The sequence below is a fragment of the Mustela lutreola genome, chromosome 5 (genome assembly GCF_030435805.1).
Source record: "Mustela lutreola isolate mMusLut2 chromosome 5, mMusLut2.pri, whole genome shotgun sequence".
Classification (NCBI taxonomy): Eukaryota; Metazoa; Chordata; class Mammalia; order Carnivora; family Mustelidae; genus Mustela; species Mustela lutreola.
The window spans coordinates 134,638,036-134,661,434 of record NC_081294.1 but is presented as its reverse complement, the minus strand read 5'-3'; the positions used below and the strand labels follow the sequence as shown (position 1 = coordinate 134,661,434).

General features: G+C 42.1%; 1 protein-coding gene across 2 annotated transcripts in view; it reads left to right on the top strand.

Annotated features, from left to right (window-relative positions):
- Positions 1-648: 648 nt before the first annotated feature.
- NREP (neuronal regeneration related protein) overlaps positions 649-23,399 on the top strand; it is a 28,748-nt gene continuing 5,997 nt past the window's right edge. Inside the window, exons 1-4 of one of the 2 annotated variants that reach the window (XM_059175654.1) lie at positions 649-731; positions 1,128-1,169; positions 2,498-2,562; positions 23,275-23,352. In XM_059175654.1, the coding sequence (XP_059031637.1) occupies positions 2,560-2,562; positions 23,275-23,352 (81 nt within the window). In that variant the 5' untranslated portion in view covers positions 649-731; positions 1,128-1,169; positions 2,498-2,559. Of the gene's footprint in view, positions 732-827; positions 975-1,127; positions 1,170-2,497; positions 2,563-23,274; positions 23,353-23,399 lie in introns of those variants that run through there. The other variant, XM_059175653.1, reaches the window with a different exon arrangement.

Here is a 23,399-nt window from a genome sequence, read left to right as displayed (position 1 = left end):
TCTTGCCTGTTCGGGCGCGTGCAGCAGTGTGCACGCGTGCGTGCTGCCTGTGCACAATTGTGTGCCCCAGTGTGCGCGCGCAGCCACGGGGCCTCGGGGCCGGGCCTTCGGGGTGCTCCCCAGCCCGGGCTTCCTGCGGACTGGGGCAGGCGCGCGGAGCCGGCGGGGCTGCGGGCCGGCCGGGCCGTGCGCAAACGCGTGCCTCGCGGCTCTTTGTGTGTCGGTGTGCGGCTCCGCGCCGCCGGCGGGCACCATTTTCTGCTTCGCTCGGGACAGGCACATAAAAGGGAAGGCGGCTGCCGCCCGTCGCCGTCCTCTTTCCCTCAGATGCCCTCTGCTGCAGGTTTATTATTACAGTACGGGCCGCGCCGCCTCTCCCCGCGGCCTGGCGGCCAGCCGGGCTGTGCAGCGCTCTGGCCGCCTTCACGCCTGGCGCGCCCCCAAACCGCCTCCTCCGCCTCCTTATTTGTCTGAAAAGCAACCGCACGTCGAGGCGTAGAAGCCCGCCCGGGGCGGGAGAGACCGGGCCGGGGTGTGCGCGCGCCGCGCTCTGGGGCGGGGCCGGGGCGGCGCGCGGGTCTGCAGGGGCCCCTTTGTCCCCCGCTCCCCCCCTACCCGGCGGGCGCAGTGGGGGCGGCGCGGCGCGCGGGGCGCCCGGGGTGCGGGGTGCCTGGGCGCGCGCGCGCGCTGGCCGCTCGCCGATGGGGCCCCGAGTCGCCGATTCCTGCCGAGTAAGCAGTCTGGCTCCGCCGCGGCCGCACAGTGGCAGCAAGGCTGGGGCGCTGGCGCTGCGCCAGCCCCATCAGAATTAGCTCATTGTTCACTAGCACACTGGCAGCAGAGAGGGAGAGAGAGAGGAGAGAGAGACCGAGACTCTTAGAGAAAGAGACACACACACTCTTGGAGAGAGCGGGAGGCAGGGAGACCTTCCCCTCCTCCTTTTTCCACGGCTGCACTTCTTGGAAGTGAAGCCGGTTTGGGTTTTGTTTCCCTTCCCCCTCCTCTCTCCTCTTCCTCCACCCCTTTCCCCTCCCCCTCCACTCCCCCTCCCCTTCTCTCCCCCCCCCCCCACCCCCCCAGCTGTCTTTCTAGCATGATGCCCTTTTTCATCCACATTTGTGTTTCAGGTGTAGAGAGGAGAGAGTGAACAGGGAGCGGGGCTTTTGTCTGTAAGTATATGCTATTCCCATCCCCGGCCGGGAGCGCTGCTTTCTCTTTTGTGTCGATTTCTTGCCATTGCTCTTAGCTGGACCCTTCAGCCCTGCAGAGTTCATGCTTCTTCCCTCTCAATTTTAAAGAGCCGAAGCGTGTACCTTGAAGAAATACTGGTATTTTGGTCCTGCTGCATTAAGGCTGGAATTTAACTTGGGCTTCTTCTTCTTCTTCTTTTTTTTTAAATGCACAAGTTAAGAGGGAGAATTCTTTTGGGAAGGGGTGGGGTTTTTTGCTTGATGGTGTGGTTAATTTTTGTTCTTCTTGCTCATAAAGCATTGTTAGGAACTGTTTTTGTTTCTTTGCATTAGGTGCACTTTGGTGCATGAACCCCCACCCCCTTGATTAAATGAATTCGTGTCCCTCCATCCGTACACTTTATTACTTTCTCCGCGCTGCTGCCGCCGCCAAGGGTCTTCTCAGACATTCGATCTTGCAACACTTTTTCTGCATTTTCTTATAAAGCACTTGAACTTTGGGGGAGGGAAGGCTTAAAAAGAAATGATTGCTTTCTGCTTGATGATGATAATAATCTGATTTGCATTTATGTGTATCTATGATAACATTATAGGAAGACTCTAAGAGCTTATGATACCCTCTTGGAGAACTTTTAGTTTCTCCATTCATCTTAATTTTTGTCATAACTTATGTTAACAAAAGAACCGTGTTCTGCTGACATGAAGGCTGAGAGGAAAATCACTGCAGCATATACATTAGTGTTTGTTTGGTATAGAGAGAAGGGCATAATGGTGTATATTCCTGACTCCCCCCCCCCAGTGTAGTGTTGTGTGTGTGTGTGTGTGTGTGTGTTTTTTTTTTTTTAAACACGGAAGGTTATGTAATGCAGTGCCATTTCCAAAAATATCCACTCTGAGGCATTACACTACACGGTGGAAGGCTGATTCCTATTCTGCTGTCTTGATTGCAAATATACTGCCAGTAGTATGTCTGGGAACAAAGAGCAGCCAGAAAACAATCTATCTTTATCACTTGGTTCTACTTTTAAGTTGCTAAACCTTTTGAACTCCTTCAATTTAAAGATGAACCAAACACTAAGAATAGCCCAGGACTCTGCAAAGCGGGTACCAGGGATTCCTTTGTCCCCTGTTTAAGCTTATAGACCCTTGGAAAGCTCTCTCCAAAGCCCCAGTGGTTACAATAATTTGCATGTAACTTATCTTAACCATGGAAAATGACTATTTGTCCGTAGCCTTTCAACAGACATTTTTCATTTGCTGACCTGCGGAGAAGCGATTTGTCTATTGTGTTTAAACATATTTTGCAGGTTGGTCTCCCTGGACTGAAGAGAGGGAGGGTGCGAGGCCAAGACTGTTAGCGATTCTCAAAATGGTAAGAATGGGTCGTCAGAGGGGATTCTCAGGAGATTCTTGTCAGACTTTATTTCATGTAAATATCAACCACCCGCCTTCATCCTGCCTCAACCCCTTATTGTTCCTACCCCCATTTGACCTTTAAAAGGGTGTCTCTCTCTCTCCCGCGTGTGGGAACTTTGCAGTACAGCAATTTATATGAGCTGGATGGGGTGAATTAGATCTTTTGATTTGCATTCATTTTGAATAGAAGACTGAAATTCCTCTTTCAGAAGCGAAGATTTATTTAACTTGAACAACGGAAACTGTTCTGTTATTTAAGAAGAGTGATGTGTTGTGACACGCAGAGAAGAGGGGGCAACAGTAGATCTCAGACAAAGCAGTGGGTCCTAGTTTAGAGATAGCTAGAACTTACCCGCAGAGTAGGAGTCCTTGTCCTGCTAACCAAACAGCCAGAGTATCTGCTCCCCTTAAGAGCAGTGTAGATGAAGAGCATGGACTTTGATATTACTACACTCTGTCTCTTGTATCTCAAATGGTATTGATACTTTTTATGGACTTGTAACTTCACTTCTGAGGGGCATTACTCAGTTTCAGAAGTCAAGCATGCTACCTCTAAAGGAAAGTGTGACTATTTCAGACAAGTATTATGATCCTCAGAGAGGGCAGTTTCGTGTTTGGTGACTGATTAAAGAGCAAAAGAGATGAAATACATATCAGAAGCCATTGAGTAAGTACATTGGCCTCGTATGAAAAAATGTCCTCCTTGGAAATAAGGTTGGACTGCAAAAACATAACAGAAATGTCCAACTTTTCAGTTAAGTACAACATGTCCCACTGCAGATGTTTATACTCTCTAAAACACCTCTTTGCCACTTAGAATGTGTGATTTCCAAATTTAGTTTTAGGGTTTTGTTTTGTTTTTTTAAACGAGGGTGGAATTTAATGAATCAAAATCGAATCTGATATACTGGATGTTTTCTTTGAGAACAACCCAAGTATAAGCTTCCAAGGAGAAGAATGAATCAGAGCAATTAAATGAGTTCAGTTTGAATCCTATTAGCAAGTAAGCTCTTTATTTTTTGTGTATGCCTCACCGTCAGTTCAACAGGTGGGTGTCCAAGCCTCAAGTAAAATAGCTCTTGCTCCGACTCAGAGCATAGAGGCCAAATTAAGGAATGTGAGGTGGAAGGGCAAAACGGATGAGCAGAAAATTAAACTGGTCAGGGGGTTTTGCACGAACATTCCTAACTTCCTATTAAACTCCTAATCAGTCATTGTCTCGGAGTGCTAGGATGGTAATAAAATGCACGGCCGCAAAGTATTTTTCTTTTTCTTTTTACTGAGACTGGCCCCATCCACTTGTCTGGTAGCTCTTTATCTAGAATCGTACCCCTGTGTCTCCGTAGTTAGACCATGAAGGTTCATGTATGTTGTAATATGTCCAGTGACCAGTTTGGTTAGACATAAATCCGACCGCTTTCCTTGTCAGAACTAGCCCTATAGGTCACGCTCTGGGAGTAAATATCATGTTTCTGTGTTAGTGAGTGCAGTGAGCTTCGTGAAAGGCCAGCGTGTGTGCCAAAGCCGAGAATGAAAGTTGGAACGATTTGAATGCACAAGAGTAAATCTGAATTATTATTGCATGTTGTTAATTTCTTACAGTTGTCCTTTATGTATGGTGGCAGGATGAGAAATCACAGTTTGTTGCTCTTGGAAGGATTTTTACTCATGGAAAAATTCTCACAACTTTTTGGTGATCCTTTCATCAAGATGTCAGTCCCTTTTGGCACAAGCCCATTGCCTGAAATGAAACCACCGACAGTTATTGTCTGTGGGTGATTCCAAGTAACTTTCTAGCAATTCGCTTATTCCGGGAGGCCTGAGCTCTTAGAAGGCTTTGCATATGTTAATGTTTAAAAAAAGTTTCTGTTTTACTCTTTAAAAAATCCGTTATTAATGGCACCTCCTTTTCTCCTTTTTGGCAAAATGAAGTTATTTTCCTTCCTCTATTAAAACTGGAATTACTTTGCTGATCTCCGTGACTGGCTTACTTAGCGGAAAGATGTAGCCTGTGTACAATGGAAACCTTGGCTGGGGAGGCAGTAGCTCTAACACCTGGCTGCCTCTGGAAAATGGACGAACATGCCTTTTCTGTTAAATGTGTATTTCCATTTACATAATTTGAAACACTAAAGAGGATCTAATTTCAGTGTACTTAGCTGGTTTAGTTAAGAGCTTATGCCAAATACAAATTTATAATCAGCTCATTCCAGGGTAAGAAATTACTGGTAGACCTCAGAGTTTTAAACAGAGAGATTCAGTATCTAGACATTTTATAAACCCTAAAATGATGATGTTCCACAGCAATAATTTGAAGAAACTCAAGAATCCTAGAGTGCTTTTATTAAACAAACAAACAAACAATTTGTTAATTCTCCCAGGCACTAATCACATTGTATTCTGTGTAGGGGATTCTCTGAGCACAATTGAGGGTGGGGAGTGGGGGGGGCACATCATGTATATAGATAAAATGTATTGTGTTGTACAACTCAGTACTGTTAAAAGGTGTAATTTTGAGTATAGTTTGCTGTGTCTTAGTTGACCAGAGTGTTAGTTCAGTAACCCATTCCCAAACTTTTTAGGTTATCTAGTAAACGTGCATTTTTCCAGTTGCCCTTTTTAATTTTTATTTGTTTTTTGCAATTAACAAGATATTGTGAATCTGCAGAAAGCATCCATATTTCTTTAATTTATATTTGGCTTTTTGTTAAATTTGAATTCCTGAGATATATTTTATATGGGCTTTGGTATTTAGATGTTTTATTTTCAAGGTACTTGCTTCAGGTACATCAATGGTAAGAAAATACTAAAGAATGAGCAGATGATCTTATTGGACAGTTTGAAAAAAATGAATTATTTAATCCAGTGTCCAGGTTAAGTCCCGATTTTGAGCAGGACCACCCTCTGTGCAGTAAGCTTGCCCTTGCTTAGGTGTGTGCACGGGTTCACAGTGACCTACACATGGACTCATGATGTTTTAATGGAGATCTAGGAATTGGAACAATTTAAGTTCTCTCTAAGGCTGATGCTGAGCTTTTCAAAAAGATGAGTTGACTCTATTGTACTGTTCATAGAGCTCTGCTTTTTGTACAGTCTGTGAAGTGGCATTCATGGGTTTACAAGGAGACTCTTTCAATAATCTCTCCATTAACATAAGGTTTTCTTGTTTAAAGAGAAAGACAAAGATTGAGGAGGGATGAGGTCCTATTGGTAGCTGTGCCCTTGGGCTTTGGAATGTAAATTTACAGGTTGCTCAGTTGATTGTGGAGATGCTGGAGAGTACCTAGGAGGGTAATTTTATATGGTGCTATCTTACACAAGGCCTTCCAGCACACTGTGAGGGGGAAATTGGGGATTGTTTGGGGAAGTAGGACAGTAGGGATTTTCTATCCAGCTTTAACAAACCCAGTCTAGCTTCCTTTAGAGTTATATAGATAATTCAGGCAGGAGAAGACATTTGAGCAGAAATCTTAGAAGCTACTCAGAGCGTCACTCTATTTTAACCTGATAGAATTCTTAAAAATTGGTATGTAAAGCAGATCATCATAATTACATTAAAAGAATTCGCTTTATTTTAAATCTTAAAATTAATACTTCTAAAGTAGAAAAACACACTTCTGAAATGCGACTACTTCAGGACAATGCAATAAAATACGAATACTTCACTAAATTAGATGAGGGACCTCTAAATGATGAGTGTTATACATGAAGCATTCATCCACCTTGGACTGAGTGGGGAGCCTTGGGGTGAACTACTGGCTTCCTTGGTCTGGCATATTTTTTTTCTTAGTGGTATTTTTGGCTAAAAAGTCTTTTAAGGTCTTATCTACACAGCCAAAGTGAAATGGAGCATTGATCACTTATTGGAATAATTGTGCCTAAAACAAAACTAAAAAAACTCCGATTTCCTGATTCGTCTTTGTTATTCAAAATGTTGCTAGAGTGATAGAGGAGTGGGAAGGACTTGCCTAAATGATCTGTGTAATTTCTTTGTGATACAGGAAAAGACTAGGGATAAGGAAATCTTATCAGCAAATCCAGTTTGAATACATCAGAGGAAAATGTATTGAATGTACTTGGGCTAGGTCATCTTGGTTGATCAAGATCTATTCAAAGATTCCAATTTTAAACTGCTCTTTTGCTTTGAACTGGAAAACAGATTAACCATAAATATTAGCCCACATCTGTAGAAATTATGGTTGCTAAAAATACCATTTATTGGGTCAAAATTTATCTGAAATAGATATTTCTAGACATATTTTGCAGGTAGGGACAGCTTCCAAGGATTTTTGTCTCAGTGGTTTAAAAAAAATAGCAGTGACCCTGAAATTGATCTGCTAGTGCATGACAAGTATTAGCAGCTCTAATGGCTTGGGATTTAAGCATTAACATGGCTCTCAACTAAATTCTAAATATCAATTCAGTTATTAGTAGCAATGACTTGGTATTAACCTGGGTGTAACACTAGATTATACTGTCCTGCATTATTTGTTGGTTGAGTCATATTCATTTCTTCTGTTGACCAAATAACTTATAGGATCCCAGAGGGTTCATAAACTTCATATGCAGTGCTTAATAAAGTTTTAAATACATGTTAGAAGCTCAATAAATATTGGGTTGGACTTGTAAAAGTTCATCCTAAATGACGAATCATGTTTAGTTTTAGTGATCTGGAAGTAATGTGTATCCTTACCTTTTTCTACGAGCTAGGAAGTTGAAGTAAATGTAATTTTAGTTTTCACAGTAAATTATTTTCCATGATTTATTAATAAGAGACAAAATTTGTGGTTAGGCCATAAAGCCACTTGCCAAAAGAGAGTGGCTTGCAGTTGTTCCCACTGACCAGCTGTTAGAGCCACACTCTGATCAACCTGGTGATATGCTGGACTCAATCCAGCTGTGGCGCTCAAAGCTTACAGCAACTTTTCCCATAGCCCTAAGAATCCCCTCTGAGATCCGGAGGGAGCTCTGACCCCCTAGTGTACTGGAACGTGAAAGCCCTCACTTATTTCTAGTATAATCTGATTCTGTGATATTATGAAAATGACCTTGAGAATACAAAGGTGCCATGACTGAAAGTATTGAAGAGAATGAGAAGAGTTAGTTGTAGGATTGGTGTCTGTTCCCATGCCAACTGTACAAGTACTTTCTGAGCATTTTATTGGTGCTTCGTTCTCCCGCATTACGGAAGACGCACACTTTGGCCCCTGCCTTCAGTCGACTTGTATTTTAGTTGTGGAAGGAAGACTAACGTGTGTGACGAATTTAATGTCAGATGGTATAATCTGGTTCTAAATTGTAAGAAGCAGAAGAATGATGTTATTGAACACTGGGGAATGGGAATGGTAGAGGAAACATTTTTTTTAAGGAGGTAGAAATTAAGCTAGACCCAGAGACAGCAAATATGCACACCTCCACTAACTCCTACTAACCTGGTGGCAGAAAGGCCAATCAAGCCTCATTCTTATTCTCATTATTCAGCCTGAGTAGAGAGATCAGTAATAAGTGATTGGAGTCGGCATTAAATTTGAAACCTAGAAGTGGACTCTTTGCTCCTTGAGAGCAGGTACCATGCCTTCTTGAGCTTTTTACCCCTAGGGCTTAACACTAGTCCTTAATCATTATTAAGTGAATGAAGAATTAGAAATATTTGGAGAGATTTAGATGAGAGAGAAGTGAATTCCAGATGAAGGGATTGCATTAGAAAGATACACTTACTTGCAAGAGTAAGCATGGTGCATTTTTATACAGTGGGGACTGTCCTCCTTCCTGTTTAGGGCCTCTGTGCTGTCGAGGACAGACCTCACAAACTAAACCTACAAGTCAGGATTTGATGTGCTAAGTCAGAGGGAGCCACCACCGAGCCGGCATCTTAAAGGTGGCCTAGGGCTGTCACTCAGGTTCCAACCTGTCAGGTTCTTTGCCTTTGGACCGTGCCCAACAGAAAAGATCACAGATTTACACATACTTCTGGTTAGATGTCAGCTTATTGTCGTGGTTCCCCTCACTGTCCTTGGCTAGGGTGGAGTGGTGGAGAGAAGGAAGACCCCCTCGCTACAAGGAATCGCAGAGGAAGAAGAGAGCACAGCTAACCTTTCTCTCGAGAAGGTGGCAGCACTTCTGCTGGCCATGCCCAGCTGCTCCGTCAGTGCCCATGTGGCCAGAGGGGGTGTTGCTGCTGTGCCAGCACCACACTTCCCTTCTGTGAGGCTAACTGGGTGTAGCCATGTGCTAATCAGTTGCAACCACATGGACCCAGTTGGTTCTCTCTCTCCACTTCTTCCTGATTGGCCAGACATACTCAAAATTCAAGCCAACACTGACATCATCATCATAAAATTGTTCATAGTTTGAGGTCCTGCAGGCTGTTACTAAGTTAGTCAATAGTCTAGTGAGAAGGGAATCTCATCACAGGATAAACAGAAGTTGGGGAAAGCCAAGACTGAGAAGGACTTTTCTGGAATTTCTTCTCGATACAGCCCAGACTCCTAGCTTAGAATACATCAGCCTCGAGATTTTCAATGTGAAGTGATTCCACTAGCTCTTTTAGTCCTTTCAGATGTGGCTGGACTTACCCAATTCTCTTGAGAAAAGTAACGTAGATAAGCATGGTTCCTTGAATTCTTTATGCCTACTCTCACCTCATACTTCCAAATAATTTATTTTAATTTCAGTGTTTAGACCTTCAGAAGTTTAATTTCTGTGACTGGGCAGCCATGCCAAGAATTATATAAACTTATCTTCTATTTCTAACCACAGTGGAATGTATTTTCCTAGAGGGACCAGCCACTTGTTACTCTAAACATACCCCATGGGTCCTTCCTGTGTCTTTGCTTGCTCAGTCCTGGGAAAGAAGGTTCCTTCTGACAAAATAAATGTATTCTTCGAGACTGAGTGCCAATGACAGCTCCTTTGTGGAACTCAGCCCCACACATCCAGCAGGAATGATCTCATGCTCCTCTGTACAGGCATCACCCTTACAACATTCTACTCGTTGGCTGGCTTATTTCTGCCAATCTGTTCTTCTACCCTCCAAGACTGGAAACTCAAGACAAGAACACTGACCCCTGGTAAATGAGCATCAACCTTCTTTTTGGTAGCAGGTAAGGCTGTAATGCCTTGGTTTGTTTTGTTTTGTTTTGTTTTTCTTTTCCTCTACGGTTAGGATGGTGAATTCAGATGTGGGAAGGTTTTATCACTGAGAGGGAACTCTCGAACAGCTAGTGAAGTTGATTAGCATTCTCTTTCCACGAAGTGGAAGGAAGCCCTAACCTTCATTGACATGTTCTAATGGGACCTTGGGACAGACCCCTTGATGTCTCTGAATCAGTCTGATCGCTGCTTCAGTACCTATCCAGGAATTGGTGTATCCTTAGCGATCAATAAATGTCTGTGGAATAAATGAATGAGTCAGTAGTCATGGATACATGGAGATCTGTTATTTCTGGGCAGAACCAGGAGACTCACCTTGAGATTTATAGCTAGTAACTGCCCAGTGCTTTGTAGAATTGTGACAGCTCAGGTTATAAAACGTATGGCCCAGGAAATGAGATGAGCATGGACGGATTCTGAATTGACTACTGAAAAGCCCCCTTCCCCGATCATTAAAGGAGGCTAGGGGTATAGTGGTATGAAAGGAGGTAGGGGTATGACATGTAAACACACTACAGAAACAGTTCCTTTCTTGTACATGTCCTTCAACAGAGGAGGTCCTAAGAGAGTCCAAAAAGTTCACTTGGAATGGTGTGCTCAAAGAGAAATCTCATTCTGGGGTAGAGTCACATGTCTCCTCCAAAACATGGACCGTGTGGCGCTGCTCTGTGCAGGAGTAACTCTGTGTCCCTAGAGTTTCCACACATGGTGTGTTAGCAGCCTGACTGAGGCCGTTGTGACAGCAGAGCGTCAGCAGCTCTGGTGACCAAGGGGACCATATCTTCATTAAAAGAAAAAAAAAAAAAAATCACTGCCTGTTACTACCTGAAAGTGCTTTCCATTCTAAGCATTGTGCCTTAAAAAGTGTTAGGATTATCTAGCTGGAGATGTTCTTAAACTCCCAATTTGAGACCACGCTTGTTCAACATCCATCCTTACTTTTGTAGACTAAAATACAAATGTGAACAAATGTGACTCCTGTCTGAAAAGGAGAAAGAGAAGATACATGAGAGAACGTGGCCAATGAAAGGAAGGTCTGTTTGCCCTGTTGAAGCCAAAATTGGGAAACAGAGCCCCTGAGTGGAAAGAAAGGGAGAATAGCTGAGTAGTCATTGCCAGTAAAAATACAAGCCAAAGCCTCGTAGCAATAAGTGATTAAAACAAGAGGGAGATTCGTAATGTGCACAGACGTTTGGTGGGGTCGTCCAGTTCTAGCTCCTTTCCCTTCTCCACTCCAACTGGTACTCAGATCACCATCACACACCACTGTCCTTTGATTACTGGGGCAGGTCACAGCCTTCCTGTCTGAACTGTGTTTGATATACTTCCAGCAGGGAAAAGTACTGCAGTCCAGTGGCTGAACAGAGAAAAATCTACACAAGTCATCGTGTTTAAAGCAGGTCCAGGCATTCTGAGGACGCTTTTGTTGGACAAAGTCCGTGTCGGATATAGAGCCCGTCCTTGGACAGGAAAGAGGGGAAATTAGGAGAAGATACTGCATCTTTGGCAGCCAACATTCAGAACTGTCAAGGAAAAGCTAGAGTCAGTAGTTAGCTGGATAAAACTTACAAAGATATTAGTAAACATGACCCAAGTAAGGGATTGTTATTAAGTGCTTTTCCAAGAAGTACTGTTTCATGCCCTTCATCAAGTGATCGTAGTGAAAGTTTCCCGGAAGGCTTATTGGGACCACGATGTGGACGTCTGTTCTTGTTTGGCCAGGCAGTTGCTGAATCTTAGTGTTTCAGTGTGCTGTGTGGGTTTGGCGGCAGCACATGGTTGAATACTTAGCCTAGTGCCTCCTGCGTTATGGGGACTCTCTGAACATGGGCAAAAAGGATGAGGAGTGTGCAGGGAATGGAGCCACTCTTTGAAATATGCACGATCAGGGACTTCCAGTTGTATGTTTCAGAGAATTCAGACTTAAAAAGATGACTTAATTATAAGCCCACTCCTTTCCCAGATAGACATCCCAGGATTTGGTGGCTTTGTTCTAAAAAAAAAAAAAAAAGTTTTTGGAAAAAATGTGTTTGCTACCCTGGCACTTGCAGCCTGAATTAATAGGATGTACTCTTGATAAGATGTTCATTCTATAGGATTGAAAGCTACCTACCACATATTCAAGACCTCATGGAAAGTAGGTAGGTAGTACATATTTTCTGATTAATTGGCTGGATAATTGAGATTATATGCTCAACCCAATTCAGTTACTCCAGCATCAGAAATTCTGTCCACATCATCTCTGAGTCCTTCTCTTGTACATAATTGTGATCCTTAATTACCTGGATTTGACTGTTTCTGAAGCCTAGATGCTGTGGACCATAACTGAGTCTCCATTTCATGCTGCCCTGTGGACACTTGGGTCTAATTATACATCAGGAAATGCCCCCGGCCCTTGGATATTTTGCTCACTTCTTGATAATAGAATCTTAAATTGTTCTGATCTTGTTATCAAGGTCTGGAAGCCAAGTCTCTACCTCTTTTCATCTTTATTAAGCATATTCTTTTTCCTTTTTTTAAAAATGTTTTTTAAATGTTAATTTTATTATATGAAGCTTAACTGTCTACACTGTCACAATCAATTCAATCAGAAATTCAATTAAACTTGTTCTTTGGCCTCATAGAAACAATTCATCTGATTATTAATGTGAATTTTTCCTAAACTGATCAGCTGCCCTTACATCCCTCGGAGAAAGCCAGAGGGGCGCCCTATCTTTCAGTGTGATTGAATACAGTACTCCACACATAATCGGAGGATCAAATGCTATGTACCTTGTTAATTATTATTTCGTACCTTCATGATGGTAATAACTAGTGATTGGCTTGTTACTCCATCTCTAGTTTTTTCATTTTTTGTCTTAGAACTATTTGCATTTTTACATTAATTAGAAGTTTCCCAATAGGAAATTACTATTCTTGGTAGTTGATACATTGTCTCTCTAGGCTAATATGTGTTTATTTTCTTCCTCAATTGGGACCACTTTATATTTTTATGTGGTAGAACTGACTCTTGAGCAGCACAGGTTTGAACTACTCTGGTCCCCGTATATGCAGATTTTTTTTTTATAAATACAATACAGTACTGTCAGTGTATTTTTGTTTTGTGATTTTTTAGTAACGTTTACTTTTCTCTGGCTGACATTATTGTGAGAATACAGTATATAATATATATGATATATGAAAGACGTGTTAATTGACTCTTTTACTGGTAAGGCTTCTGGTCAACACTACATTATTAATAGTTAAGTTTGGGGGGAGTCAGAAGTTATACAAAGATCTTCAACTGTGCAGGGCCTCGGGACCTCTAACCCCATGTTAAAGGGTCAACTATATATGGTTTCTGTATTTGAAGATCATTGATAAAGATAAAATTTTAATTCTCCTTTAAGCAGCTTGTTTTTAAATGGAAATGTTGAAAAGCAAACTTCTAGTGAACACGGGTCCAAATACATCTGATGAGGGAAAGCTATTCTGAATTCAACTGTGCATTGCTAGGCCATCTGAGAAGTTGTCTGAGAGTTCATTTGGGGGTCATATTAAAACAATTTGGTTTCTCAGCAAATGCCCTTTGTAATTAGCTGCAGTGATGGCTAGATACTAATTTTGTTCTAAATATTTCCTTCCAGGGAAAACTGAAAAAAGACAAAACTGTGATGACCAGTGTAGCTTGGGTTTAACCAGATCCAAAGTGTTAACGTGACCCAGCCAGAGCTGCTGCTCTAACAGTCCTTCGAGGACTCTAGTGACATGTGGTTACTGAGAGCAAACCCTGTCTGCCCTCAAACTGTGCTAACTGGTTTGTAGGGAAGTTATTTTTGAAGGGCAGCCAGTTATCAGAAACACAGGCAGCAGAGCCACAAATATTTTTGAGAAAACTCCTCTTGATCGTAGGTGTCAGAAATTCATCACCAGGGCAGAAGGCAGAGATGCTCAACACGCCTGGTTCTTGGGGGATGGAAAACAGGCCCTGGCTCTCAGGGGAGTTCATGGCGGTGCTCCAGGTGGCTCTGGGGAAGTGGGGAGAAGGGCCACGTTGACAGATAGTATTCCATGAGAAGAGAGGCAGGGTTATGTGACCGTGGGCAGCCTCCTCGACTGCTCTTCCACAGTATTCTCATCTGTAAAACGGAGAGGATGATGGAAAGGACACCCGGCCCAGATCCCCTTATGTGCCCGATGCTGTTGCCAGCACTAGATTGATGCATTTCATCTTTGGGGCCACACTGTGAGGCTTCAGTAAGTTCACGTGGGAAACATGCCTAAAAACATTATAAAGAACCCGTGTGTGCATTCCACCAAAAACCGCAGGTCTCCAAATTTACATGCTCTGCGTGTGCGGGTTCCAACAACTCCCGTGAACTGCTTATAGTCCTCTTCCTTTAGAGAAGTAGAGTTTTGACGACTGGTTTACAATAGAAGAAAGACTGGGGAAGAAAAACAAGAACATGAGGTCTAAATATTCTGTTGTTGGAGAATGCTGCTGGCACTTAGAAGGAAGGCCTGAGTTTCCAGTCCTACCCTTTTCGTGTCAATGAGATTGTAAGTGAGGGAACACAGCCCAGCGTCCTCTAACTTGGCCTTCCTTCTGCATTTATCTTCACACTCTGTCAATTCTTGATTCTTTGGTGACTCCCAGCCCTGGGCTGGTTGGCTGCCCCTTTGGGTCTTCTTTACTTCCCACAGTACTGCCTGACTGAGCCCCTCATCAGAGAGAAGCCTCCTGAATCAGACCATGTCCACTCCTCCTCCTCCTACCACCCCTCCAACACCCTCCAGTGGGGTTGAAAATCCAGATGGTACAAAGGGGGCACATCCATCCCAATCTTACTCTCTTCCTTTTAGGTCTTTGCCTGTTTTCACAGGGAATCCCCTCCATAGCCTCTATGTGACTTGAGCACTTAACAGCATGCGGATTCAGATCTGGCTTGATTTTTCCTTTTTTTTTTTTTTTTCTTTTTGATTTTTCCTTTTTTTTTTAAAGCCAAACTTTTAATGAGGTAATCAGCATCTGATTTAAACCAATTTTAATTACATCCTCTTGCAATAGAAATGACTTTCCCTCCAAATTTGGTGATGTGTTATGAAGCTGTTTGTTGTTGAAGAGCTAGCCATGTTTAAATGACCAAGGCAGGGTTGGGCCCGCATGGAGCCGTAAATGACTTCTGCTCAGTGCTGGGTGGGGGCGGTGGGGGCAGTCTGCAGGAGCCAGTAGGAGAGGGCACGCTGATGGAGAGAGTGGACAGTTTCTTTGGGACAAAATGCACTTTTTGGTAAGTTCAGTCTTGAACATGTCAGCCACAGGAATGCTTTGAGATGTCCACAAACTCCTCAAAAGCAACTGGCTATCTCATCCTCCACCCAGACCAAGAAGAATACCAAATCATTATGTCTAGATAAAAACTAAACAAAAAACCTTACTACCTTTTGATTGATGACTTTAACAAAATAAACTGATATTTGAGGACTTTTTCTTCTATGTTGGTGAAAATTTTCCTAAGATTTTAATGAGTAGCACATACTTGAGGACAAGAAGAAGGATAAAATGGCATTCTTAGTAGAAATCAGACTTCTATCTTAGTTATTTGAAGTTAAAACCTAGCATACCTAAAATTATTTAAACCAGCTAATAAAAGCAAGTCTAGATGTTTCCTATTAACCTTGGAATGTGCTCGGAAGAAGTCCTGCTAACTCTGATGTCTGGTACTGGAAAGCATGTCGGCAGCATAACCCACATTTGTGGCAGAGACTCCTGTTTGGAAATTCACGAGCACAGTTTGTTGTACAGGGCACAATATAGTTTTCTTCTTTCTTTAGCTCTCCCCTTCCGCCCCCCACAACTTCCCTTCTCTCCTTTCACCTTAAAAGTAGGAGAAACATTGCAAAATGTAGTGTTTGTAATTTCTTAATTACAAGTGAAAATCAAGTTCTATTAGGGAATAAGGTGGTCCAGACTTAGAAACTCAATGTGTTAAGTAAATATTTACTCTGGTTCCACTCCAGGGAGGTAAAAGATTTTATTAACATATTTGTTGAGGTCATAGGGCCAAGGAAAAGCTTATGCCATGCTTAAATGCCTGAGGGGCTTTTTTTTTTTTTCTGCTGCTAGTTAACAAAAGCCGGTTTTTTGTGGGTTTTTTTTTTTTTTTTTCCTGCTGAAAAGAGCAAATATCTTTTGTGGCCTTTACTTTCTTATTGTTCATTCACAAACTGCTTTATCTCAAACTGGAGCTTTAAAAAGCTGCTTTGTTTTTTCCCTTTGTCTGGAAAATCTCTTCTTAGATATCTCTTATGAATTTTGTTTCCAAGCTTTGTTCTTTTACTTTTTCCTCTGGTTTACTTTGAGCTGTTATCAGCTGTTTGTACTTTGTTTTGTCTTCATCACCAAAAAGGAAAATTGTCCACTAAAAGTCCAGATTTGAAGTGTTCAACTTCATTCCTAGAGTCCGGTCCGCAGTTTGGCTCTGATTATTGTACCAGGCTGACCTCCAGCCCAAGGGAGGGTGCCTTGGCAGAAATCTGAGAATTCCTCGATCAGTAACTCCCTTTTTTGGATTTATGGAGTCTTTAGGTGGATTGTTTTGTGCTGAGCAGGTTCCTTTTGGAAAGGAATGAGGCTGGGTGGGAGGAGGAATTTGTACCATGCACGTGTCCGCAACCGACCATGTCCGCCAGCTGCCACTGCACCCTGCCTTGAACCAGGCACTGCCAAAGCCCTGACAGGTCACCTAACAGTCTCAGAGTGGTGAAAACGCAAGGCTGGATAATGATGTTAACCTCCTGTGGCTTGCTCCTGACTTGATTTGTTGTTCCTCCTGAAAGTCTTTGCTATTATTCTTAGAAATCAAATTTTTAAAGACTCAGCAGCCAAACCAGCAGCATATTATACTGTGGAGCAGAGTGACTGGGAAAGCTCTTTGTGCTGACGATTAATTTCACATGTAAACACTTTCGTTTTGTTGCCAGCGAGATTTCCTTTTCCTTTCTCTGCCTCCTTGAAATCTAGAAATAAAATTCCACAGCTGTCAGGTTCCCACATATTCATCAGCGGCCTCTCAAGATGGCTTCACCACAAGCAGAGTGAATTTAAAGGATTCTACTATTAAAGTCAACACAGTTTGCTTCAGACACCCCAACTCAGAAAACAAAGAATTACCAATCTTTGGCCTGCATGACGGGTAATGTTGGCAGGAACACGTTATGCTGTGTGTCTATAAAAGGTGGACATTTTCTGTGCCCATAGTGGACCTGTGCACCCGAAGCAAAGCAAATGCCAGTGGGCTTAAGCAGTTGGAGATGCCATCATCTTCCTCCTTGAACCACAGTTGTCTCCCCTTCCCCCATTTCTTTGGGTTAAGAACTTGTCAGGCCTTGGAAAAGCTGAGTGTGTCAGCAGGTGTTGTAATCGAGCACCCTAAAAGGCCACGGTCTCCTTTCCAGCGGGAGGGCATTTACAGCTGAGTGTGATGGTCAGGTGCGTAAGGGCGGGGTCCGTAAGCGTCCAGCTCGTGCATGCGTGCGTGTGTGAGGGTGGATGTATTTAGGTGGCTGCTTGTTTCATTTAGTTCCCAAACCAGAATGTTTGCCAATTCAGGCACCAAGTGACACTCTGCTTTCCCGAATGGGCAGAGGTTACATACATTATCTGAATGGCCTGGGGTTCTTTTTTGTCTTCTAGGAGCAGTGCATTTCCTCAGAGGTGTGCTCCAGCTCCAGAGAGCACTTGCACGGTTAGGCAGATTGCTAAGACTAGGTCTCTAGAGAGAGAGCTCAGTGCATGATCTTTTGGCACCACCTAATCTTTGATGTAATGCTGTTCAGAGAAAATGATCCTTGTAACTCATTTATGGTTTCAGTTTACATTCTGCTCTCTCACATGGCCAGCAACACCTGGGAGCAGAGTCGTTTTAGACGGAGATTCTTAATAGCACCACTTCAAAAGGTATTTGCAGAAACGAAGTACAGGTATATGCATATAAATTCTCCTTGTAATACAGTACCAGCTTTCATGACCTCCCAGCCAATTAGGTGGAATAGAACATGTACACATGTGCACACACACACACACTGTTTAATTGGCAGAGAGATTATGAAATATGCTCCTTTGCTGTTAGAAGAATTAATTATGCAGGTTGGACACCTGCTGCCCTGCTCTGTTTTCCTAATTGCAGGGGGGCGGACACCTGTCCTTGTTAAGTCATAAAAGGGCCATGTGTGTGCATTCCTCAAGCACACAGAACTCCACCAAGGATAGAAAATAATATTATGATTATGGTCACTAACAACCAAGCCATGCAGCATCTTCATGGCAGGTTTCTAAGAAGGTATGTTACCCAGTTAAGAAAGCAGCATACAAATATGTCTGGGCTCTGAAGAAAGTCACGGCCCTGATTTGGGGATTGTTCTCCTTTAACAAAGGAGATCAACAAAGATGATTGAGAAAGTAAGTGAACAAAAAAAAAATACAAATTCATTTATTTCCCAAACCAGAGTGTTTGCCAACTTGAGCATCAACTGACAATTACTCTGCTTTCCAGAGAAAAATACAGGTGGAAACAGGTTATAAACAGCTACAATTAGAATTTTACATGCTGCATCAAAGTGACAGAAGACATGTCAGTTTGTTAGGTTCGGTGTGTGTACCATACTAGGAAACATTAGTCAAGTTTTTAAAGGAAAAGCTTAGGCGAGGTTTCAAAAAGAAGTTAAGTGATAACCCAGTTTGCATGGTTTTAGGACTTTGCAGGAGTGACCTCTGAGTTCCCCATTTTATTTTTCTAATTTGGCTATCAAGTAGTAATTACTGGCAAGCTTATTACCTTATGGACTTAAAAAAAAATGAAATTATTTTTCATAATGCATTATCCAGAGAGTAAAGCCAAGAAATAAAGAAAGATTTACAAAGGTGAAACCATGATCATTTCATTTCTCCACTTATAGGATAGACCATTGAAACTTAAATACCCAAACATCACATCCATGGAAAAGAATCTGTAAGAAAGAGCACATTTTCACCATAAAACTGTTTTGAAATATATAGTGGGTTTAAATATATTTAATAAAAGCAGGAAATTGGTTTTACCTAAGAGTTGTTCATGGATATCTTTATACATATCTATCATTATTAGTGTGCTTAAGCCAGTGTGGTTCATTTTGTCAGTTCTGTTGTTTTTAAATTTAGCTGTCAGCAAGATAATGCAGCACTGTAAAAAAAGATGCATTAACTAATATATTCAGTGACAAGCATAAACCCTTAGCCTTTCCCAGGATTCAAGCAAAACCTTTGCATGTTCTTCAATTTAAAATAGTTCCCTTCCCAGTGTATTTTCTCAAACACTCCTGTGTTCGTTGTTGAGGATGTAGCTTGTTTCTGTGATTCCTAACTTCAAGAAGAACAGTATTCCAGGGGGTTCTGAGTATTTTACCTGAGCAAGAGCAAACAATTATTGTCTATATGGAAGACAGTTTTAACAGAATATGTATCTTCTTGTTAACAGGACACAATCTTCTGTTGTTAGGATTAAGCCGTACTTTAGTTTGCTTGTGTAACAGAGCAGTAGTTTTGAGGTAGTGCCATTCATATTATCTGGAATGCTTACATAGCTGAGATGCACGTCATCAAACCAATAGAGAACTCAGTAAGTTTAAAAAAGAAACAGTTAATTAAGTTGGTCTTCATGGGGGAACACAGTCTTGAATCCAGAAAATGGAATGAACTGGAGTAAGTTTAAGCCTCGTGTCATCACGTAGCCATCAGTTGACTAGTACCAATATGAACGAACAAGTTTAGGGTCCAAGCAAGAACAGGTGGACTTCAGGAAGACAGATCGACTTCAACGTTTTCTGACCCATGTTTGATCAGTACTCAAAAACCCTAATCCTAGGGCCACTGGTAGCTCCTGATATTCTGAACGGAGCCAAAAGATGGGGTAGAGCAGCTGTGGGGCTGCATTTGTGCTGCTGCTTGGATGGCCACCGAGAGCTGCAGCGTGACCTCCTGGCCGTAGGGTGCTTTCACACATGGTGCTCATGACGCCCTGACCCTCAACCCACTGTCTTCCTTGGCTTACATCTGCTAGCCATCACATGCCCTCCCAGATCGGCTCCCTGCCATCCCCCATTTCTTCTCTTGACAGCACTGCTGGATGGCTTGCTGAATGTTTTTTCTTTTCTTTTTTTAGTCCATTGATACATTTTCCAACAGCTACTCTATTTGACATAACCTATACATTCCTTTTTTTTTTTTAATTTCATTTAAAGCACATAATTAATTTGCCAGGGCTGTCACAACAAAGTACCACTGATTAGGTGGCTTTTAAACAACAGAACTTTGTTTTCCCACAATTCTGGAGTCTGGTACTCTGCAGTCAAGGTGTCAGCAGGGTTGGTTTCCTCTGAGGCGCTTTTTTTGGCTTGTAGATGGTCGTCTTCTCCCTGTGTCATGTGGCCTTTCCTCTATGCGTGTCCTTTCCTCCTTATAAAGACACCAGTCGTACTGGATTAGGGTCTCCACTCATGACCTCATTTTAACTTAATAACCTCTTTAAAGACCCTATCTCCAAATATATGCACAATCTAACTGGGGATTAAGATTCTGACATATGAATTTTGTATGTGGGGAATGTACAGTTTAGCCCACAGAACACACTTTTATAAAATGATCGTTGGTGCTCCGAGAAGGCAGGGACTGTATTTCTCGTAATCCCTAGAACCTAGCAGTGTAGAGCACACTGCAGTTGCCCCGAAAACTTGTGGCAAATGCATGCTTAGACAAGGGTATTCTGAGGTATCTGAGAGCAAGGGTAATGTTTGTCATAGATTTTTTTCTCTTAAGTCCTTCACTTTAGAGTCTCAAAACACCACAGGTAAAAGAACGAACAAAGCTGTAATGGAGGTAGTATATATTTCCAATAATCAACCAACTTTTTCCAAATCCAAAAAAAAAGTTTAAACATCCCCTTCAGATGCTATATCCAGGGATATGCTGAGTTCTTAGAGACCAACCAAGCAAGATTTAAGGATGTAACAGATGCCTCTATCCCTGCCATTTTTTGGCTTCAAATTGTGATCCTGAAGGAGACTGGAAGAATTTACCACACGGCTAAAGGGACATTTATTTTTCCTAAAGTATACCATGACTACTTGATGATTCAAACACTAAAAAGTACCTAATTAGAAGTGCCCTTGGTCAATCTGTGGCTAAATTATGTTTCAAAAGAACAAATTGGGATAGGGTAAGAAGTTTCTTTAGTTGTGGGTTTTGCTATCAGATACCCACGTTCCTGAGTTCTTTGGCAATAAATAAATAAATAAATAGATAGATAAATCACTGTTTTTCTTAAGGAAAAGAAAAAAATGTTTTTGGGAAAACAAATTCTAACAATAATAAGTATAATGATTTCTGACGCTATTTTTCCCTGCAGATTGGACTTGGGTGGCTTTTGTAGTGATGCTTTGAACCTGAAAGTTAAATGCTAAAGCAGTGACATTTTGTTAAAATAGACTATCACAGAAAAGCTCAAGAACAAAGATAAAACATTTACTTGATGTTTCTTTTCACTGTGTCCGTGCACCTAAGTTTTTACATGTATTTTTATCATTTATTTACAATAGAGCTTTATTTCTTGCTAATATGTATAAAACTTAAAATTTGCACTTTTAAAAGTAGTAATGTAGAAATTTATTTATATTAAGTGAATTTTATATCTATTTATATTAAGTGAATCTATAGTTGATCCCAGTTGGGATCTCCTTAAATCAAGCACAAAGTGGAATTCAGTATGCTTTAACTTTGTTTTAAGCCTTAAAAAAAGCTGTATATTTTAGATGGCATTTCTTTTTCTTCACCCATTCCCAGTTCAAAGGTACGTTAGGGGTGACTTGTTTGTCCCAAACAAGGCAGATGGTGGAATTCGGAGGGGAAAGCTGAAGGAGGTTCAGGTTGGGGAAACCACAAGACCCAGAAAGCAGACCCAGTCTGAAGTCAGACTTCCATTCTTACAGAAAGAGCTCTCAAATATGTAAGATAGAAATGTGTGTGGTGTCTGTGGACTGGTGTCATTTTGAGAGAGGTGGTAGGCAATTTGCATTCTGGGGTGATTTGAGGGCATCAGGATAGTGGGAAGTTGAGACTCTGGAAATCTGGTTTCAGTTCAAGTCTTCTCCTGTTCTCACTGTGTGGCTTTGGACAAGCTGGTGACCTTTCTGAGTTTCTGTTTTCTTCTCTCTGAAATGGTAAGACTTAAGTTTATTATCAGGATGTAATTAGTGTAGGCAGAGCTGCTTGCTAACCTGGGATGTGCTGAAACGTTACTGGGGTAAAGCAAGGATAGTTGCTGTTCGACTATCCTGAAGAATCCACACAACCATCCACATTTCCTAGCTCAGGCCTCCTGACCAGGACAGTGAAGACATTGCAGTTGCCGCATGACTAGGCTCCCACATCTGTGGCTTCCAAAAACAAAAACGTCGTCCAAGCCTGTTTGTTAACCTATTAATGAGATGTGATTCTTCATATTATTTGTTGAATGTGAGACTTATTTAGAGCATTTAGTGAATCAGATCTGGAGGGAATCTTACCTAATTTCCTCCCCTCCCTTCAAGCAGGGCTGCATCAAATGTGAATTAACTCTGGCAGATGGTTGTTAGATTCTGTTTCTAGATTTCTTAAAGGAGATTTCACAGCTTTCCTCTCTAAATTCTTTCAGCAATTTAGCAATTCTTATGCCAAGTCCTTCCTTATAGCTGACCTAAATCCATGTTGTAATTTAATTCCTAACCCTCTACTCTTGTCTTTCCTGGAGATGGAGAACAGCTGGTCTGCAACTTTCTTATGCTAATAACCCTTTGTATACACTTAATGAAGACTTACTCAGTTCCACTCTGGGCTCTCCCCCTTGTCCTGCATGGCCCCTCCCCCAGATTCATCAGCTGGTATTCTCTGATAGTTCCTGGCCATGCCGCCCATCTCCCTGCTTCTCTGACACTTGGCTACATTCAGGCATGGGGCAGAGCATCGCCAGTGGCCACGTGGACCTGGGGAGAATGCAAGCTGCTTGTTCCTGTCCTCCTTATGCTTTGCGCATAATGTTGGGCCTTTTAATTGATTATTGGGATAACCCCTCACAGAGTGGTATGGGTGTGTGGCATGTTTATCTTATAAACATGGAGGTTTGTAGGTATACTTACCATAGGTTGCTATTAAAGTTAGGCCTCCCCAGTGCCTTAGTTTGCTCAGCCAGTCACTTCAGGAGGCTGCCACTTAAGAGTGCTGAAGGTAACACTGATTGACATCTTTGCTCTGATGGACTTAGTCTTAGAAGACCCTGAGCCAGAAGTCCCCTGAGTGCTATACATCTGGATGCACACTGTCTGAAAGAGGTGAAGGGCTTTCCCACTGCTCTAAGTTATAATCAGGAAAGAAGTGACACTGAGGATTGAGCTCATGAAGTTGATCCCATGTGGTTTCAGAGTGGATGTTGTTTTTAATCTGAATATGTGTGCTTTTATGTCTCTGTAGGTTTATTACCCAGAGCTCTCTGTCTGGGTCAGTCAAGAACCATTTCCAAATAAGGAAATGGAGGGAAGGCTTCCTAAGGTAAGATCCCTAGCTACCATTTTGTTAAAAATGTTTTTTCAGTTTAA